Genomic DNA, 19,911 nt, shown 5'->3' with positions numbered 1-19,911 from the left:
GTTAATGCCAGGTGTAAACAGCCTGTTGTTTTCCAACTCATGCTAGGATGGACACTAACCTTCATGTCCCTGATTAAGAACAGCAGCTATATCAAATGCACCTGGTTTAGAGAACTTTTACTTTTAAACTGTCATTTAAAGGTTCAGTGTGTAACATTTACACACTGAACAACTGACTAGTCTACCACTCACCCCCCCACCTTTCAAAGCGTGTAATACAGCTATGGTGGATGTCACAGGACAAAAGGTGTCGTCTTCAGAGACAGCAGAGAGTAGCCAGTCAAGAAATCAGGTTTCTTTAGGTAGATATATTAAGAAGTTATAATAACATAATTATTCAGTAAAACCAGATGTTACTGCGACTTAACATAGTGTTGAGACAGAATTCTACAAGAAGCAGAAGAAGAATGTAGTGACAAAACCTTTTTATATATAGTCTATGGAAAAAACTCGCTCTGTAGCGCTGTTTGTCCATTTTCAGCTACTGTACAAACATGCCGGCGCAACATGGCGATGTCCATGTAAGGGGGGACCCCAGGTTATATAAATAGAAATGGCTCATTCTAAGGTAATAAAAACATAATGGTTCACATTCTGTATGGTCTTTATACACCACTGAAAACATAGTTACGGATCTTAAGTTGCATTTTTGTCACTAGACATATTACATACTGTACCTTTGATATAGTGTGTGGCTCTATATAAATATAAAGATGGATAATTTGTCATAGAATACCATTCATCAAGTTGATTCTTTTAGACCACAACTACAAACCCTCTATATCACATGGTTTTATTTTATTTCTTTTCCCTTTCTTCATTTTTAGTGCCACAGAAATACGCAAACCTGGACTGCAATTGTGATTGAAAATCAAGGTAACACAGTGTGACACAAGTAACTGATGGAGATACCTGGTTGTATTCAGTCACACAAGACAATAATAGGGAGGACGGCACTTTATGGTGCACATCATCATGTCAACTTGAGCTGTTGTGTGTGGCAATTATGATTTCTACATGCTTAATTTCTCTGTCATGTCACATTAGTTCAGGTGTTTCAAGGTTGAGTGATTGGCATGGTTTGATAGCAGTGCTTAAGAGGTGCAACAAGGTGTAAAGCTGGTTGGAAAAGGCTAAAATATATGTTTATTATTTAACTTTATTCTCGTAGATTAGATGCAAATATTCTGTTGGTGTCTACTATTACCCTCCTTTATTTTCTTGATTTTCTACCTGTCAATCTGTGTAAGGCAGTGATTCTCCTCTCACACCTCTGCATGACCTCCAAATCATTGTCTGTTTCTGTCCATCTTTATTTCCCCCTCCCCGTCCCTTCTCCTGAACTCAGTTTCCAATCATTTTAACTCTCCCATGCAATCATTTCTTCTACTTTCTGCCCCACCTCTCGCTCTGCCTCTCCCCTTCCATCTCGCCCCTCCCGTTTCTTTAATCGTTCTGTTTTCTACTGAAGGTTACTCTTGCCTGCAGGGCTATGAAAATGTCAGAAAGGCCCACTCCATTTTCAGCTACGTAAATAGCCATTTCCCGCCAGAGCAAACCCACTTTCCCGGGTCTGACCTGCTACGTTGCACATCACACTTCCCACCTCCTTCTCTACATTACCTGAGCACAATAGTGGGGTGGGGGGAAATGAACAGTGCTCTTTCATTACTTATCTGTCATTTTCATATAACAGACTGTTGCCATTGTCCTCTGTATTCATCTCCCTCTTGTTCTCCATTTAAACAACCTCGACTCATGAGGAAAAAGCTCAGCTACATAAATCCATATGAAACTGCTCCCACTCCTGTAGTTGTTGTCCTGCTCACAATAAATGCCTGTATATGTTGTTATTAAAAGCTTGTTTTCAGGAGAAGCAGTAATATTTATTAGGACAGATACAAAATCTCATCCATTTGAAAATAGGCTAATGAAATACCAACAGGAGGAACACTGGGTGACTTGTAATTTTCAGTATTTATAGCCTCTAATGGACAAGTAAACTTCTATTAATCATAACTGGAATCATGGTTGATATGTTGAAATATATTTCATAAAAAAATGCAACAGCCATGTTGAAATCAAATGCTAATTCCACTTTCCAGGACTCACAAAAGAGCAGAAATGGACTTATTAACCTTGCCTAAAACCACTTTGTACTCCCCCAAACCTGAAACAGCAGGTTCGTGCTGTCATTTCAATTTATCAGCACAGAAAGAAATATGAAAACGTGTGTCCATTGACAGACATGGAGGAAGCACTTACAGTGTTGCAGAAAAAGTTTCTCACCCATCTTCAAGTCACTGGTTCCATTAAAACCTTATTCTTTTTCGAGGGACAAATGCTCTTTTAAGGCTGAGCGAGTGTTTTTTTGTGTAATTCTCCAAAGGTTTAGTGTTTTCTCTGAATTAGAATAGAGCTTTGGATGCAGCGGAGGCGGTGTGGGCTTTTAAGGATGCTGCAGAAATATTAAACCTAGATTTGTGCCCTGAATCTTTTTAGCAAATATAAAACAAATTACTTATTTGATCTTTCTTGTTTTCTAAAACCACTGTTCTAGCTTCTCTGCCCTGTGTATTCTCACACTTTTGAGAGTGAGCTCCCACAGGTCATGCAAGGCTAGTTCATTTCCGTGTGCCATGTCCCAGAAAACCCTGACGTGCTGAGCGTCACTCCCATCCTCCACCCTCCACTAACACTCCCCTGATCTTCCCTTTCAATTTCCTGCAGCTCCACAAGACAATAGAGAGCTACATCAAAGGCCCGCATGAGGGGTTTGATAGCTCACATCAGCAAAAAAAATAAATCATTCACACACAATTCTTGTTCAACAGTATTTGGACAACTCATCATCATTCAATGCACTTCGACAGAGATTATATTTTCTCTGAGGTCTCCTTTAGAAAAAGTCAAAGAAAAGCTGTTCAGACAGCGTGTGCTGGCTGCCATAAAGACTGAAGAGTGGAAAGCATTTTCAAGTTGGCTTGATCCATTTCAACAAAATGTAAGGAATACAGGTCGGGTATGAAAACTGAAAATAGACAAATTGTTCTCTACACAAATTGTCCTCTACACAAATAGTATTCATGCTGAGAATATATATTGATTCAAGCCACCCCTCCATAGGTTTTGCACTGAAGGTGACTGCAAAAGTACACATACATGTGCACAACATTGATAGAGCAGAAATAACAGGGAAATTATGAACACAAAAACATAATTGAATGGTCCAGATATAAAATTACTTCTGGATCCATTCAGGCTAATTTACCTTGGTTTACTCTGTGTTGTTTCTCTTTTAACAATGGATATAGTGAGTCAACACTGTCAGTCTGGCACTGCCCTCCCGCTGCGACTAGAAATTACTTTCAACAGCTTGATCAAATTAATTGGCTTGACTGTTGGGCAGAGGGAGATAGATAGACCATTAGCTATTGAAGGGGAAAAGATTGACAAGTATGGTGTTTCTCAGGAATAATTGAGAGGGAGCCCTGCGACTGGAGGGAAAGTGAAGGGTACACAAAGAAAGCAGGCCTCAGATGAGGACAAAAGAATAGATTTTGCAGAAATGAGCCTGCTTTGTTTCCCCTCCTTGGCAGGAGTCAGATGTTTTGCTGTGCTCCATCTTGTGAAGCATGACTCCCTTTTCTGCTTAGACACAAAACCTATCATTTGGACATTTGTGGATAGACGAGAGAAAAGCCGCTTTACCAAAGACAGGAATAGACATTTTGAAAAAGGAAAAAAAGGGGGGTGTGGTGGCAGCATGAAAAGTATTCAGCGTGGAAACATGCGTTTCCTAGTAATACACTGCAGTGTATGATTAGTTTTATGAGAATATCTAAAGCCAAGAAAAACAACAGAAACATGATGAAGGCTTGAACAGTGTTGCTAATTGCTATTGCATCTACTTATGGTAAACCAAAGGGACTAGTGAGACAATGGGTGAGCAGGAGCAGTGTGGATGCCATGCTACCATATTGTTGCTTGTGTGAGGGTTGCTTGGAGGGCAGGGCAGTGGCAGAGGTATGTAGCTCATTCTAATTGGATCTGTCAAAACTCACCACCAGTTAATGTAGTGCCTCTATTAGGCAAAGCTGCAGCCCATGACCTGCAGCTCTCCAAGTGTGATCAATGGCTCCATTTGTTATTTTGCTGTTGTTGTTATTGCTGATGATAATGACAATGACAACATTTTTGAGACAACTGGTTCAAAATTGAAGTCACTGTTAGACAAAAACAGGCTTTTAAATTGTGAAAACTGTGGCTAGCATACTGAATTTATCATTTGTAAGTTAAATTGCTAGCTAATTAAGCTGACATAGGTTGTTGGAAATGCTAGAACAAGAACCCTGTAAAGGGCTCTTAAATATTCTCCTATATATATACTTAAGTTTTTTGTAAGACCTCTAGTGGCCATATGACAGTAGCAAAGGAGGAAGTCTTGTGTCATAGTATAAAGAGCGACAAAGTCCACGTAAGGAGTTGATTGGGTTGGTTGGATGGATGGGTCAAGGAAACTCAGGACTCTCACTCAGGGGGCCGAGGTTCAACTACTGTTCAGTCAACGTTAACTTAAAGGTTAAAGTTGAATAACGTTTTGTGGGTGAATTAAGTCATATGACTTACGTTAATGCTAACCAAACTATGACCGTTTCACAAAGTTTACCATGTGTTAAATGTCAAGTTACTTATGTAACGTACTTAAGGTCTTTCTTAACTCTAGAACCGCAACAGTCAAATTTACCTGCGGCTGTTTTTTGATTGTATGTATCTTTGTTTCAATATAATATTCAAGTCAAGACAGAGAGGGCTGAGCGATGTGTCCTAGGTTGATTCTGCATCGGGTAATTATCTGACAGCGATCTTGCATGAAGTAAACATGCATAAAAGCCGGTGCTTATAGCTTTTGTGTTGCTACATGATCATCAAAACTAATGCTGCAATAGCCTAGTTTGTCCCTGTGATAGAGGTGTGTTCGGTGGTCCCTTCAAGAGAGCGTTCGGCTCCATCATGTGTTTTTTGATCGGCTTTAACTTTTCCAATGCTATGTATTTTTTAGTAAAAGTGATCATTATATATTTTCCCGTTGGGTAAAAATCTACTATGAATTTTAAAATTGATTATAATTGTTTATTTCGAATAAATAGCCTACTTTTATTTAGACTTTCAAACTTTTGTAGCTATGTATTACTAGGCTATCTGGATGCCCGATGGAGTCCAAAAAAACAAGCAGAACAGTAAGAACTAGCCAACATTATTACCGCCTATAAAACACTACAACAGTCAGTCGTTTTTGTAAATTGTATGCTGCATTTAAATTCGAGCTGTGTTTAGAATATAACTAGGCTATAACATCTATAACAGTGGCGAGTGGATGACATCAAAAGAACCGCCGCGTGTGATCGTGCCCTTCGTAGATGCGTTGCGCAGGCGATCGACCTGCACGGTGAAGACAATGAATAGAATAAACATTCGGTAAATGCCTGAAATGTGGTAATGGTGTTTATAGGAAACGCACAGCCAAGGTGCTGAATGTTTCCCAAAGTGAGTTGGAGCAAAATGTAGCAGAAATAATCACAAAATCACTGCATTTTTATAACGGGTAAATTTTACCCGCTATGGCGGTTATAGGTAGGCCTATACAACGAACCCTGGCGGTTCTAGTGTAAAGGTACTTTCCAACGCTTGAACATGTAATTTTGGTGAACAGCTATATAGACTTTGTGATCTTAATTTCCAATTGTCATATGTTGTTTTGGGACAATTGAAAATGGAAATATTTTAGCGTTAAGGTATGACAACGTGTTAGAAACAGCATTCTTGAAAAGTTCTAGAGTGCTCGGAAGTTAAAAAAACATTAGTTAACGCATTATTTAGGCTAATTAACATTGACAATTATTTTATCTCACGTTAACACAGTTTTTAGATAAGATATAACTTTATTAATCCCCTCCCAAATTTAGTTCAACATAGCAGCACAAAGGAATATAAAAAACAGATGTAGTTTTGTAGAAGTATTAACACACTATACAATCAATAATAATTATTTACAACCATTTATTATTATTATTATTATTATTATTTTGAAAGTCCGTTGCTCACTGGCTCTGAATACACATACAGTCAAACCATGGGTCGTAGGAGGGGTGGGATATTGATCAGCCTGCAAATCACCCACCCAAACAAGCAGTGGAGGGAGGCTTCGGCAGACTACGCTGGATGCAGTGTGTGGTAGAGGTAGATAAACAAAAGCAGGACAAGTGATCAAATGCCATAGTGAAGTGGATAGCTACACACTGCATACTGATTAGTATTTGGGAAGATGTCGATCTTAGGAATGTCCTTAAAATTGCAACGTAGTCGCTTGGCTGGAGACACCGCTCCACGAGTAAATGGCAGGCGCTCTACGGAGAGTAACCATGGAAACAGCTTTTTTGCACTACACAGCTGTAGCCTACTTAACTTAAGTTAAAATTCTATTTAACTTTACCTGATAGGTCTACACCTAGTTTTGCGGGGATGCTCTGCCATGAAAATTCCCTGATAACTATTGGGTAAACAGTGTTGTAGTAAGACCAAGACCATCAAAAAGTGGTCTAGACCAGTCTTAAGACCACTTTTTGATGGTCTTGGTCTCGTCCTGGACTCGACCTGATTTGTACACGGTCTTGTCTCAGTCTCAGACATTGAGGACATGGGATTTTATTTCAAGACCAGACAAGATCATAACTTTGGTAATATCAATAAATTGCTTTTGCATTGTTTGATTTATTTGTTAACATCCTAACTTTGATTGGATGTAAAACATATTGCTTCAAATGCAACCAATAATCCTAATTAAAAATGTATTTTTACCGTTAGCGACTGTCACCCCTGTCTGTCGCGATGGTCAGCATGGAAAAGAAGCGTTGAATAAAGACGTTTACGTTGATTTCAGCTCTTAGTGTTTGTATGTGAGTGTTTTAATGGAAATATGGATCTTTCAGATCAATTTGAGAAGTACCGATGATCTTGAGCCACATTTTATTGTGTGTCATGTGGGGAACTGGTCTTGGTCTTGACTCGGTCTCGCCCTTCCTCGTTGTTGGTGTGGACTTGGTCTCAGCCCCTAAAAGTCTTGGTCTTGTCTCGGTCTTGACTTGCTCTCGGTTTGGGCGGTCTTGACTACAAGACTGGTAAACAGTAATAGATTCTGGAAACCCACAAACAGTGAGGATCAGTCTCTCTTCCAGTGATTTGTGCTGTGCGTCGCGACAAGAAATTCAAGACAATTCAACTTTGGCAGCGGGAGGGCGTGTGCGTGAGGCGAGCACAACCACGACAGTTTCACGGGAACGCACCCGCTTGTTGTTGTTGCTACGCCTTGTGCTTGACTACTTCACCTCACTCTAACAGGGACACGTGCTACTGAACATAGACTGTTTCTGCTGCTTGCTGATAAAAGAAAAATGTTTCTGCTGATACCTGTGCTGATCCCAAGAAAACTGGACTCTGATGGTAACTTGTTTTAACAAACTATAAAAGATGCCCTGGCAGTGGCAAATGGCTTTGTTTTATATTTGATTTGATTACATTAATATTTAAGTTGAGATTTATTTTATTACTTCTGTGTAAAGGGAATACTGCTGGTAAAAAGCACCTTATTTGTTTCAAGTGTTTGCAAACCACATGTTATTGCACTTTTGTGTATATAGAAGTACATTTAAATTAAAAGTGCGCAATACACTACGTTAGAATTCATTATTAAATTTTGTGCAAAATAATGCGAATAATCCCAAGAAAATCATTCAATTAATTGCGATTACAAGTTTTAATCATTTCCCAGCACTCTTCTGGGAAGTAACATGGTTAGGTTGCTGCAATAAGCTAACTGGCTGGACATGCTAACATTTGAACGTTGGAGGAGATAAACGCACTGTTTACTCCTCTTCATTAAATTTTTTAAAATCGATAGCGGCTATGTAGAGCGTGCTAACCTCAACAACCCAGCAGTATTCTAACATTAACATAGCTATCCATATTAGCTAGGCTCCTTACATGCTTGCTTATAACTTATTTGAAGGTGGGTCACTGCAGTGTAGTGCAGATTCTAGAGACTTTTTTAGGTCATCTTAGTTCTAATAGTAATTTAGTTAAAATCGCCTTAATATTGGTGCATGAAAAACCAATCACTGATCATCCCGTCAATCGTTGATAGCTGATCCAGTCGCCAATCGGCACAAGACTAGCACTTCATCATGTGGAGAAATCCAAAGCTTGACAATCCTGCCGTGCCTACAGCTAAGCTATGATAGCACAACCACTATCTGGGGGAGGGTTTAGCTGTTTACTAATTCTCTTCCCTAATGTGTCAGTTCACATAAATCCAAATTCAGAACAATCATTTTAAACTCACTCCAAGTGATATCAGCTGCTGAGGCTTCTGTTGCCACTAAGATACAATTTTGTGCTGTTCAAATGAATGAACGCACCTTGTTATAGAATAATCTACAGACACTGCTCCAAACACCTCCAGTGTTGTCTCCAATTGTCTTGACCCTGTACAAGACCCTGTACTGCCTTTCTAACTAATTCTATTGATTGCTTATTATGCAACCTATAGCTCACAACATGTAAGTAAAACATTCTGAGATTTGAAGTAGTCTTCACTCTTCATCTGACTGTCTCAGATAAAAGAAAGGGATCAATACCTCGCTGTGCCAGAGCTTCATAAATCTGCAGAAATCTTTTTATGCTATATGAGCCCTCTACTTATCTCTGGCTCCAACTGGTACAGAGAAACAAGGCTTTTTCTAGGTTGGACTGGGCTGCTTGGGGATTGTAACAATGTTTATCAACCAGCCCTGTGAGACTTTTGTGTTGTTGTTGTCTCTTTCTGTTTACATCAGATTTCTGGGAGTATGTCCTGTGTCCTGGCAAGGTTATAGATGATGAACGACTTCACTTACGTGTGACAGTCTAGTATTCCTCCTCCAGGACATATGCTGTTGTTCCTCCTCTCTAATTCAACCTCTCATTTTTCTACTCCATATGAAGATTTTCTGAACTCTCCTTATTCTCCCTTCTATAATCCATTTTTGTACACTCTCCTCCACGCCCTGTTGTTCTGTTACCATCATTTCTCTCTGTCTGTAAAATTAATAATTTTCATGACACTAGTCATTCTTTACTTTTCCCATTCGTCTTATTTTTAAGGTTGGTATTGAAAATATCAGACTTCGCATGTCTAAGCCTTGACTACTTTATACTAGTGAGGTTTTCATGGCATGCAGTAATCGATATCCTCATCACCGAACCTGTGGATAGACTGTTTTAGTCAAATGCTTTTGGGTTCCTTGAGTGTGCAGTTGTTTCAGCCAATAAAAAGAACAGAAAATAGTGAACCATTGCAAGTTTCTAGAATCCCAAGCTGAAATAGGTTGGGTTTTTTTGTCAAACCATTGTCCAAAACCAAAATATATTAAATTTACAGTGATTTAAAACAGAGAAAAGCAGCAAATATTCATATTTGAATACAGCTGGAATGCTGGCCTTTTTACCTGATAAAAAAACTTAATTGTGCAGTTGATTATTAAAGTAGGGCTGTAACTAACAATTATTTTAATTATGTAATGGTAAAATGGTAAATGGTTTGTATTTTGTATAGCGCCTTTCTAGTCTTCTGCTCACTCAAAGTGCTTTTACACTATGTCACATTCAGCCATAATTATATACTGAGCCTAAGTGCTCAGGATGCAAAGTAACATTCACACAGATTCACACACTGATGGAACAGCCACCGGGGACAATTCAGGGTTCAGTTTCGGGGAATGAACCGTTGATCTTCTGATTAACAGGCAACCCGCTCTACGTATTGTATGTATTATGTATTAAACTGATTATCATTTCCCTGATTAAATCAATTCATCATTTGGTCTATGTCAGAAAATAGTAAATATTTGTCACAATATTTCCCTGAGCCCAAGGCAACAACTTAAAACTGTCTGTACAGAAGTCTAAAGCACAGAGACGTGTAGGCATATATTCTAATTTGAAAAATTGTAAACAGTGGGCTTTTTTTTTTTGCTTTAAGAAAATAGGTAAACAATGAATATCAAATTGGTTGTTGATTAATTTTCTGTCAATCAACTAATCGACCAATCGTTTCAGTTCTATACCAAAGTTGTTGTTGACTCTTTTGTCAATAGAATAATTTATTATTGTTTCAGCGCTACAGTATTTGTCAAGGTGAGATGAGTTGAATGTATTCCGTTAACCCTCACATTTGTCACACATACAAGGCAAAAAACTGTTGTCAGATGAGTCCACAATAATCCCAACCAGTCTGAATGACTCAGAGCGACTCAACATGGATTAATAACAGGGATTAGAGTGACACAAATTGTGGTCAATACCATAGACAGAGGAAGGAGGACAGAAACATAAATTTATTTTAGTCCAGACCAACCATTACACCTACACACACAGCTATGTACATGGACACACACTTAAAATAAACACTACCTAGAATAATAATACTTAAGAAACATTACTCTGTCAACATTCTCTACTTCTCTACATTTTAATGTGAGCACTAATATTTATACTGCTGATATGTGATAATGTTTTATTGTCTAAATACCCAAAAAAAGTGCTACAATGTTGTAGAGTAAAATACTTTGCCAATGAAACAGTTGAACAATCTGGCCTAAGAAAGGGACAAGACAGCGAGTAGCAGACAAAAGCCCGGCCACAAACTGGCAGACAGCAAAGACAAGTGTGTCTTTTATTTGTTCTATAATAAAGCATGAAATAGGCAAGGTAACTCTCGACTCTGGCACTGAGAGCTCCAGTCCACTTCAGAGAGCAACATCCTCAATCCAAGGAGATGAGTGACAACAAAGATGCACCCTTTGAGTACCTGTAATTGCTTTCATGTTGCCCTGAAAATACACACAAACATTATTTTCAAGCATCTGGGTGTTAAAAGGAACGAACAGTGAAATTAAAATGTAGAAAGGAATGTTCTGTATAAAATTACTCTCCATCTTGAATTCATTCGAGAGCTTATTGATGGCAGCCAAGACACGCTTGCCCCGAAAAAGGTCAAATGGCATTACAAGACAGAAAAGAAATGCCAACGATACCCATGCTCCCTCCAAATCGCATGACTCCAAACATAGTTGACTTGCAGTACTCTACATCCACACAGGCTGGGCAGCAGCTTGATAAGCACTTTGAACTACAAATAAGGCACAGATGATACATAACAACATACAGTAGGACAACGGAAATGTCAACACTAATCGTGTCACTGAAAGTAACCTGATCCACTGCTGTTGCCATGAGAATAGAGACTGTGAAGTCCTATCGCCTAGACAAGAAGGCCAACAAACAACACAGCAAGCTCTCAGACAGCACAAACAGCTGGCTGACAAGTAGAGCGATCCCAGAGGAAATGCCTGTCCTGGTGACCGGCTCACTGTGCTGTATGAGATATTTGTGTCTGTCATTGTCTCTGTCCTGTGTGCGTGTAAGTCCTGGAGAGAGTATGTGTGGCGACTACACAAGAAGAAAGCGACTTGTTGACAGTGTGAGTGTGTTACTTTATGTGTGACTAGCCTGACACTGGCCTATTAGGTGTGACTTCTGTCTGAAGACAGGAAATTGACCAAGTCAGGGGCTCTGTAGTCCACTCCTATAAATGTTGTCTTACCATGCTAATTGTATGCACAGAATGCTTTAATAATATAAGGTACAAGTTTTTTTTCCACCATTGCCATAGTGTGGACTAGTTCCTATAATAATAATCCATGCGAAAGATGTTGGATCCTGTATCTCACACTAGCTGTCTTCCAAAGTAAACAAGTTAGATATGGATCCCTTGATAGATTTTAAGGTTGGTGACCAGATGATTGAAGGGATAATACAAGAAAATAAATATTTCTGTTACAAATAATATTTCATAACATTATTAGGCATTCTGTTTGTCCACCACTTTGGTCCAGACAGAAATATCTACTGGACTAGAGTTCTACTGGATGGATTGCTATGAAAGTTTGTCCAAAGTTTCAGTTATCCTGTGTAATATTTCAACATCTACAACATGGATTGTCACAGATATTCATAGATACCAGAGGATGAATCCTAATGGCTTTGATGATCCCCTGACCTTTCCACTAGGATCACCATACAGTTCACATATAGCCAATTGCTAGATGAAATTTCATATGCATGTTCATGTTCCCCTCAGGATGAACTATAATCACTGGTGATTGATGCCCTCAAATGTTTTATAGTGCCCTCATCGGGTCACACTTTCTATTTGTCCTTTGGTTTATGACCATCTGTCAAACGAACGACAGTCCCATCTGCCTCAACTGTATTTTGCGTTTCCTGTTATTTAGCAAATGTTAGTATGGTAACAATGTGAACTCAAAATACTACAGAGCAGCTGCGTTATTTGCAATACAACACACATCCACGATACAACAAGAGTTTGACTAGTCAGCACAAAATACACCCAGATAGACTATCTGCTCATGCGCTAAACTGGTTCAACACACCTCAGTAGATGGACAAGTACGGTCAGTGTTTCTCTCTCATATGCGTGTATGTATTTAAGGAAGATAAATAAAGGGGAACACATTCATTTAGGAATCCCAACAAGCTGCTTAACGTTAAATTTTCACCCGGAGTACAGCAGCTGTCAAAGTAGAATATGCGTATAGGTAACAAATAAGCTGCCAGTGCACAATTAATTTGGAAACACTCACCTGGTGCTGAGCTGCCATGCTGCGCCGCACTTTGCACTAAATCTTGTTTACTAGCTCACTTTGCTTTTTGTTGAGTGGCTAAAATGCCCACTGAAGATATCTGGAATTTGTATTGAGAAAAATGCAGCCAACTGGAGAGGCTTCTGCAATAATAGCCCTTCATTGCATAGTTCAAGACACACAGGTCCCAGGTCTCCTAGCTGCCATTACGATTAGCTAATTAAGCTAATGAGCTGTCAATCACACCATAAAGACAGGATTCATATATGGAGCTATGATTTAGAGGTTTCCTGTCTTTGATAAAACAGGTTAAAACCGTTCAAAACCGAACTTTTTTTTTTTTTAGAAAATGTTAAGTTAAAGAAGAACTTTAACTTTATTTTCATTATCAGTGAATCTGCCGAATACTTTACCAGTAAATAAAACATTGTCAATAAAATGGCAAGAGCCCAAGGTAACATATTCAGGTTGCTTATTTTGTCACGTTTAACATGCTGTCCAAAACTCAAAGATATATATATAACAAAAAGTAACATATGCATTTCAGAATTTGGAATCCACCAGATTTTGGCATTTTTGCTTGAAAAATTATGCAGTATTAATTGATTATCAAAATACTAATCGATTAATCCACCCATAATCTAATAATTGCCAACATTAAAAAAAAAAAACACTTTTAATTTTTAAGTTTCCATAGCTTTAATTTTGTTTGAACATGCCCCAAAAGAAATGGGATCCCTATTGCTTCTGTCAAAACATGCAGAAAAGCTCATCTTGCTTTTCACGTTTTAAATGAAATAACTGGACAAAGCCATGTTACTTAGCAAACTGATTAAGTTATGCTATATAATGGAAATGTCTTGTATCTATAAATAAATAGGATCTTACATGACATCAGACAGCTTACAGTCAGCTTAAGATGTGCTTCCCCTCATCATGTCAAGGAATACTTCTCAAGTAAGATACTGTATTACATGGGACACGTACAGGAGTCAGACAGATGTGTATGTGCTAGATACTAAAGGAAAGCTTATAAATTTGAGTGGCATCACATAAATTCACACAAACACACCTACAAACACATACAGTGTTATCCTTTGCTCAACTACTCCAAGCTGCTTTAATTTCAGAAGAGAGCTAATTGCAATTAAGATGCATGGGGTGTTGAGCAGGGAAGTAAAAGGAAGTAATCAGTGTTGATTATAGAGCCTGAGCCTGATCAGAGTAAATCATACACTGTACGGTTCCTGTCCGCCTGCCTGAATCTGAGTAAAACATGACACTGGAACAGAGCCTGTTTTTAGTGTGATTACATTCATGGCAGCAGTACTGACTCCAGAACTCCGCCAGATTTAAAAGGATTACGGCACATGTGACACAGTGAGGTTGACCTAATCATGTCTTGCCCAGAGATGCACACAAAGATGGGTTGTGGGTCAAAAGGGATTATTCCCCATACAGCTGCAAGCCTGAAATTAATGGTTTCCGTCCTTCCTTCCTTACTTTAGGTTTCATAATCTCAGTTTGTTTTGGAAACTGCTCATTATAGCTGAAGCTGTGCTGCCGTATATCAAGCTTGATTTGTGTATATAAACACAGCAGCAAAATAAAACTAAATAGTTTCAGCAAAGACTGTTTTCTGTGATTAATCTAAATCTGTATTTTGGAGATTGCTAAAATCAAGCTGCGAGGGTTTTGTGAAACAGTGAAATTATTATGCAGTAAAATGCATCTTTGAAGCCATTGTGTTAAATGAACAACAAAGTAAATTTGCTCCTCTGTGTCGATTGTTAAGATGTTGTTAAATGACCCAAGTTGAAGTAAATAATCCTGTATTGATCCAGTGAAGCAGAAGCAGCACAGTGAGGTGTGGCAATCAAAACATTTTAAAAACTACTACCGCTCTTGCAGATGTTGTAGTTCCAATGGTGTTTTTAGTGCACACAGGGGTTCTACCTAAACCTACATAAAGAAACACTTACATAGAAATAAGCCACTGTTTATATCAGAACCAATGCATGAAAATACTTTGTTCCCTTTCCTGTTAACTGAGTACATTTTTTATTTTACAGATGTCACATACACACATCTGGAGGCTATAACCAACCATCCTGTACTATCGACAAATGAGCTGCTTTATTGAAGCAGTGCCTTGCTCAAGGGTACACCAGTAAATTCTGGTGAGTTTGCGAACACAGTTATAAATGAATCTTTCTCACCCTCCTTTCTAAGGATTTAAACTCATGTCTCTAATCTCAGAGCAGCTGGGCATCATGGACGTCCTGCCTTCAGTTTGGGAAACAACAGATGTTTGGACCAAATGTCCATTCTGGCTTTATACTTTATTCACACCCTTTGTTAGGGGATACAGAGATAGAGAAATTGTGCCTAACGTGATTGGCTAACCAACACTGACACCCAGTGGTTAAGGCAAAATAATTACAAAAGCTTGGTTAGGCATTTCAAGAGGAATGTTTATTTAAATGTCATCTCAACTTTGGTTTTAGTTATGTATAGTTTATCATTTAAAAAAAGTACACAGCAACAAAAGAAAATGAAAGAAAATGAAAGTGGCAAGTAAAATATGATGATACAGTTAAAAATAACCTCCTGTAAAACTTTTGAATAATTATATCCATGATTTGAGATTACCAGTGCATCCACAACATCTGCAAACTATGCACACACATACATGTATATACTACTGCATCTACTGTAAAAATTTTGTTGCCAATTTAAAGCATTTTAAAATAGCTAAAGGAGAGTTCATGAGAAATCATCTTCCTCACGACATATCAAGTGTTCGTTATGGTAAAGGTTCATGTGCTTTGTTTCTGTACTTGACTTGAGATGAAGTCGAGAGTTAAGGACCTTGGGCATAAACAAAGCTCTCATGCTATTTTCAAGCATGACAGATGCGTAATGTGTTTTAGCACACTGCGGCCTCACTGTCCTGGCAGCACAAATGAATGCTAGCACATGCGGAGGGGATTTTTAGAAAAGCACGTGTTCATATTTAAGCACCTCATACAGTACAGTGATGGTTTCTCTAAATTGGCATGTGCAAGGCACTGGATGGGAGCACCAACAGACAAGAGTGAGAAAACAGATAAAAACTGACATGTGATGTGGGGGGGGTGTCTCAATCATCAAAGGTGTCAGGGTAGTTTTCTTCGCAGTATTCTTTAAAGCTGAAGTTCTCAACAGTGAAAGTGACATCCTTCCACTTCTTTACAGTCTTCCTGCCATCAGGAGTCTCCAGGGCAAAGTGCTTAATGGCCATATTGGGCAGCAGGGCTATCTCCTTGTACTTCATCTCAAATCCCCATTCCTGTGAATTTAAATAAGAACAAATCTCACACCCCAACATGAGCACCAACATCAGCTCTGTTGATGAGCTGCCTTAAGCGGGACAGAGTCTGTTTTTTAAATTAATATTTGACAGAGAGCCCACTGTACCTTGTTGCAGTTGCCGTTATTGCAACTGATTGTACGCCCTGGCTCCCAGTCTTCAAAACTCCGTTCTAGCACCACCTGCCCACCAACTTTGTAGTGTCTCCTGAGAGAAAAGATAAGCCATGATTAGAGCAGTAAAGACATTTTGTAAAGGCTTCAGCTTTAGTATACTTTGGTATGAACTCTTATACCAAAAAGAGTTCAACTCACTTAAAGTCAGGATTGACGTTGACATAGTGCACGTTGTCAACAAGTTTAATGTCACTGCCAGAGGCCACAGGCTTGAAACAGTTTCGACACAAGAACTGGATACTGGCAGCAGTGTTGAGACTCCTCCTCGCTGTTGTGCGGCTTTCCGAAAGTTTTCTGGAAATAACTGCCTGCTTTTGTAGCTCAGTTATCTGGAGAGATAAAAGAATAAAAAAAGGGGATGGCAGAAACACTAAGCAGTTGGAGTAAGGGATGAAGTGCCACACACTTACATTTCTGCGAAACTCATGGAGCTTCATATCTTGGACCACTGCAATGGCTTTTCCAGTCAGCTCTTCCAGATATTCATTGGTGAGCTCCCGGCGCACTTCCCGCCCCCCTGTCTGGGCCACCACTGAATACTGGCTGTCTCTTGCTCGGGCACGCCCACTGGCCTGCTGCTGGGCAATCTCATTTGTAAGCAGTCCATAGCGTACCACTAGGTTGCATTCAGGGATGTCAAGGCCTTCTTCAGCCACACTGGTGGAGATCAGGAGGTTGAGAGTACCGTTGCGGAAATTGCGGATTGTGTCCGCCTGCGCGTTCTGTGCACATAAAAAGTATTTAAGGACAAAGTCATAAAAAACACATTTATAGATTAAGATGTTACTGAACTGGAGTGATACAATGCTAATAGGCTGGAATTGTATATCAACACACCTGTGTCATGTAACCAATACCATTGCCAGCCCCAGTGAGTATGGCTGACTTGATGCCAGCTTTCTGCAAGGCTTCATTGGTGAGGACCCAGTCATGTAGGCAGTGGACGCTTTTACGGGTTTTACTGAAAAGGATCCCCCTTGATCGCACGCCTGGACCAAACTGTTTCAGCAGAGTGCTCTCAAGTTTGAACATCTTTGGGTTCTCATAGCGAGAATCCCGTGCCAGGTTCTTCAGCTCCATCTGATTCTCTGTATAAAAGTGACTGATATTAATCATTTCTAGCATGGGGAAAAATAGCACAGTGGCCTTAACATAAATTAAAAATCATGCAGTAAAGTACTAACTAATATTTCTGGATTCCTACCCTGGAAAAGTCCCACCAGGAAAAAGTCTGTTCCATCAATTTCTGTGTTGAACTTGGTGTTGTAGAAATCCTCTAGGGAGCGATAAGCATCAGTCATTCGCAAGGTGTCATTGATGAGCAGGGCGTCGTTGTACTGTCTGAGGTGGAGTGCACATTGTGCTAGCAGTCTGTTGCTTTCTATTACTCCTGATCCAAAAATACACAAATTATGTACAAGCATCAGCAGAAGCATGTGTTCTCCGTGCCATCACAAGTGAACACCCTTAAAACTATAGGATCAAAAAAGAAACTCTGTTCTTACCTCGCTGCTCTAGAACCACCACATCTGCCTCGTACTCTTGTGTGCCACACTCCCTCAGTCTGAAGTCTGGAGGTAGGTTCATGTACTCATGGATCTGCTGCATCATCCACTTCAGATGATCCCCCAATGGATCCTACAAGGAGAAAAAGTGCCTTTGCATTGACTATGTGGCTGATAATGTAGAATTTTTGTGATTATAGCATCTTTCAAATTGTTTTGAGAGCTTAAGTTTTTGTGTGTTAAAACATGACAATCCAGATGAAAATGAGTGCAGGCTATGTTGTGTAAGGCCCATTTATCTCAGGTCAGTTGCGGTGTGGAGTAATTATCAGGGTACGTTAATGTCTACCACAACATCTGTTTTTTTTATTCTACAAATAGAAAGAAAAAATCTGCTTACCTCAGGCCTTTTATCCACAATGTCAAATGTCTTGATGGGTCTGGGTACTTTATTCTTCAGCTCAGACGTATTGTTTTTGGTCGAAACTATGGCAGAGTCCAGGTTGGCACAAATCTGGGAGGGAGTGAAAGATTATGATGGAGAAAAAGAGGCAGAGATTTGTGGGAGGTTCTGAAAGACCAGCTCATATTAGTGAAAAATTCAGTTAAACAACAGGGGGGGGAAGGTAAACCCTGACCTGCAGCACATGCTCCACAGCCGTTTCTAGGATCCTTGCGCCCCCTGTCCCTGGTGATGCAGTGAGACCCAGAATCTGTGGCAATTTTTGTTGTCCTTTCAACTTTTTCTCCACATAGCATCCCATAATCTTGTTGTAGACTGAGTCCTTATGGGTGTGGTGACACTCATCGATTATCAATAGAGTAATATCTGTAAGGAACCATGAATGCAAGGGTCACTATTTGTGGATCTTATGTCTATATTAAGGGACTTAGTAAACCTATCCCACTTCAGTTCACCTTATCATCACATTATAATCAAGAATGTCTAAGCTCACTTTTACTGACCTGAAAGCTCAACATGTTTGGCTTTCTCCATGTTAGTCAGAGCATTATACAAGATCTGTGCTGTGCAGATGACCAAGTCTGAGTCCCGCACCACGTCACCGAAGAAGTCCTTCTCATCACTCTCTCCACTGACTGGCACCAGAGTGTAGTTACGGCCTAAGTGAGGTTTGAACTCTTTGGTGAAATGTTGGTCTACAAGGTGAACCTACAGTGTAGAACACATCAAAAACACACTGGTTGTAAAAAGAAAATGAAATCCATTTGTTTTTTTTATCATTATGAAAATGATTCTGGACTGCCTGTTCTGTCTGTGTGTTCTGTGTACCTTGTTTACCAGGACCACCACCTTAGCGTTCAGTGTGGTCTCCAGGTGTTTTTGGGCCACATACACAGCAGCACGTGTTTTTCCGCCTCCCGTCGGCAGCCAAATAATTGTGTTCTCTCCCAGAAGAGCCCTTTCGACCACTTCCTTCTGGTATGTATACAGTTCAAAATCTGCCATCCTACGCTTTCCTCCTGTTTGACAACACATCAGAATTACACAGAAATCACATTTTGTAGACAAGAAATGAACACTAGACCATAGAAGTGCATCGAAACTGTGATAATTTACACCATAAGGTCTGGCTAGATCGGGGTAAACAAACAAGCATTCTGCTGAATCATTGTATCATTTATCTGTAAGCTGATAGAAAAGACATCAGCCTTTATTAACTCACCAGTCAGCTGTGTGGTGTTTTCAGCTTCGCCTTGTCCACTGCCACCAAACAGTGCAGTTGGTGGGGGTTTTAAATTCTGTTGCGATCAGCTGTGTGACGCGGAGGCACGGAAACGAAAATGAAAGACTTTGAACTCTGAAAAATGGCCCCACTGAGGGAGGCTCTGGAGGAACAACATATAGTCTTCCTTTTGCAGTGACTGGGGAAGACTGAAATACAGTGACATAAAATTGGTCTTTTTTAAATGAAACCATGTCTACTCCTATATTTAAATCTTATCTATAGATTTGCTCTTTTAGGTGCTAACAGCAGAGCAGTTTTTGAATGCACCCTACTTGGGCCCTAGCTGCTGTTCTTCGTTGCATCAGGAAAGCGAAACCGATGTCAAGAAAGCAAAACCGACAGTTATTGTTTGTGTTTATGCAAGGAAACCCT

The 19,911-nt window shown here is 39.6% G+C and overlaps 2 protein-coding genes and 1 long non-coding RNA gene across 5 annotated transcripts in view; 1 reads left to right on the top strand and 2 right to left on the bottom strand.

Annotated features, from left to right (window-relative positions):
* The window catches only part of znf385c (zinc finger protein 385C), a 159,465-nt gene extending 146,383 nt beyond the window's left edge, over window positions 1-13,082 (bottom strand). Inside the window, exon 1 of one of the 2 annotated variants that reach the window (XM_038704596.1) lies at window positions 12,759-13,082. The gene's annotated coding sequence lies outside the window, so the exon portion shown is untranslated. The remainder of the gene's footprint in view (window positions 1-12,758) is intronic. The other variant, XM_038704614.1, reaches the window with a different exon arrangement.
* A 2,129-nt stretch (window positions 13,083-15,211) lies between these two features.
* dhx58 (DEXH (Asp-Glu-X-His) box polypeptide 58) lies at window positions 15,212-19,617 on the bottom strand. 2 transcript variants are annotated; one of them, XM_038704577.1, is made up of 12 exons: window positions 19,477-19,617; window positions 19,083-19,273; window positions 18,758-18,962; window positions 18,430-18,620; window positions 18,192-18,305; window positions 17,792-17,924; window positions 17,491-17,676; window positions 17,124-17,374; window positions 16,697-17,008; window positions 16,425-16,615; window positions 16,218-16,317; window positions 15,901-16,089 (listed from the first exon to the last, which is right to left on the bottom strand). In XM_038704577.1, exons 2-12 carry the CDS (start codon window positions 19,257-19,259, stop codon window positions 15,901-15,903), a joined length of 2,049 nt encoding a protein of 682 aa, XP_038560505.1. In that variant the 5' UTR covers window positions 19,260-19,273; window positions 19,477-19,617. The 2 variants fall into 2 exon arrangements, with proteins under 2 accessions (XP_038560514.1, XP_038560505.1); XM_038704586.1 differs by lacking the exon at window positions 19,477-19,617 and having other exon boundaries at window positions 15,212-16,089; window positions 19,083-19,259.
* On the top strand, window positions 19,143-19,726 carry LOC119892415. Its single transcript, XR_005442554.1, has 2 exons — window positions 19,143-19,232; window positions 19,501-19,726. It is a non-coding gene; the product is annotated as an uncharacterized LOC119892415 (long non-coding RNA).
* Window positions 19,727-19,911: the final 185 nt, after the last annotated feature.

Source organism: Micropterus salmoides, unplaced genomic scaffold (genome assembly GCF_014851395.1).
Source record: "Micropterus salmoides isolate LMB-PRFRI ecotype aquatic unplaced genomic scaffold, ASM1485139v1 Ms_hic_scaffold_10, whole genome shotgun sequence".
Classification (NCBI taxonomy): Eukaryota; Metazoa; Chordata; class Actinopteri; order Centrarchiformes; family Centrarchidae; genus Micropterus; species Micropterus salmoides.
Note: the sequence above shows the minus strand (reverse complement) of the source record. Positions and strands in the feature narration are given on the sequence as shown.

Coding starts and splice junctions, on each gene's coding strand:
- dhx58 (XM_038704577.1), bottom strand. CDS start 19,259: ATGGCAGATTTTGAACTGTATACATACCAGAAGGAAGTGGTCGAAAGG. Junction 17,009..17,123: donor GTATTGGTTACATGACACAG/GTGTGTTGATAT, acceptor TTATGTGCACAG/AACGCGCAGGCGGACACAAT. Junction 16,090..16,217: donor ATAACGGCAACTGCAACAAG/GTACAGTGGGCT, acceptor TTAAATTCACAG/GAATGGGGATTTGAGATGAA.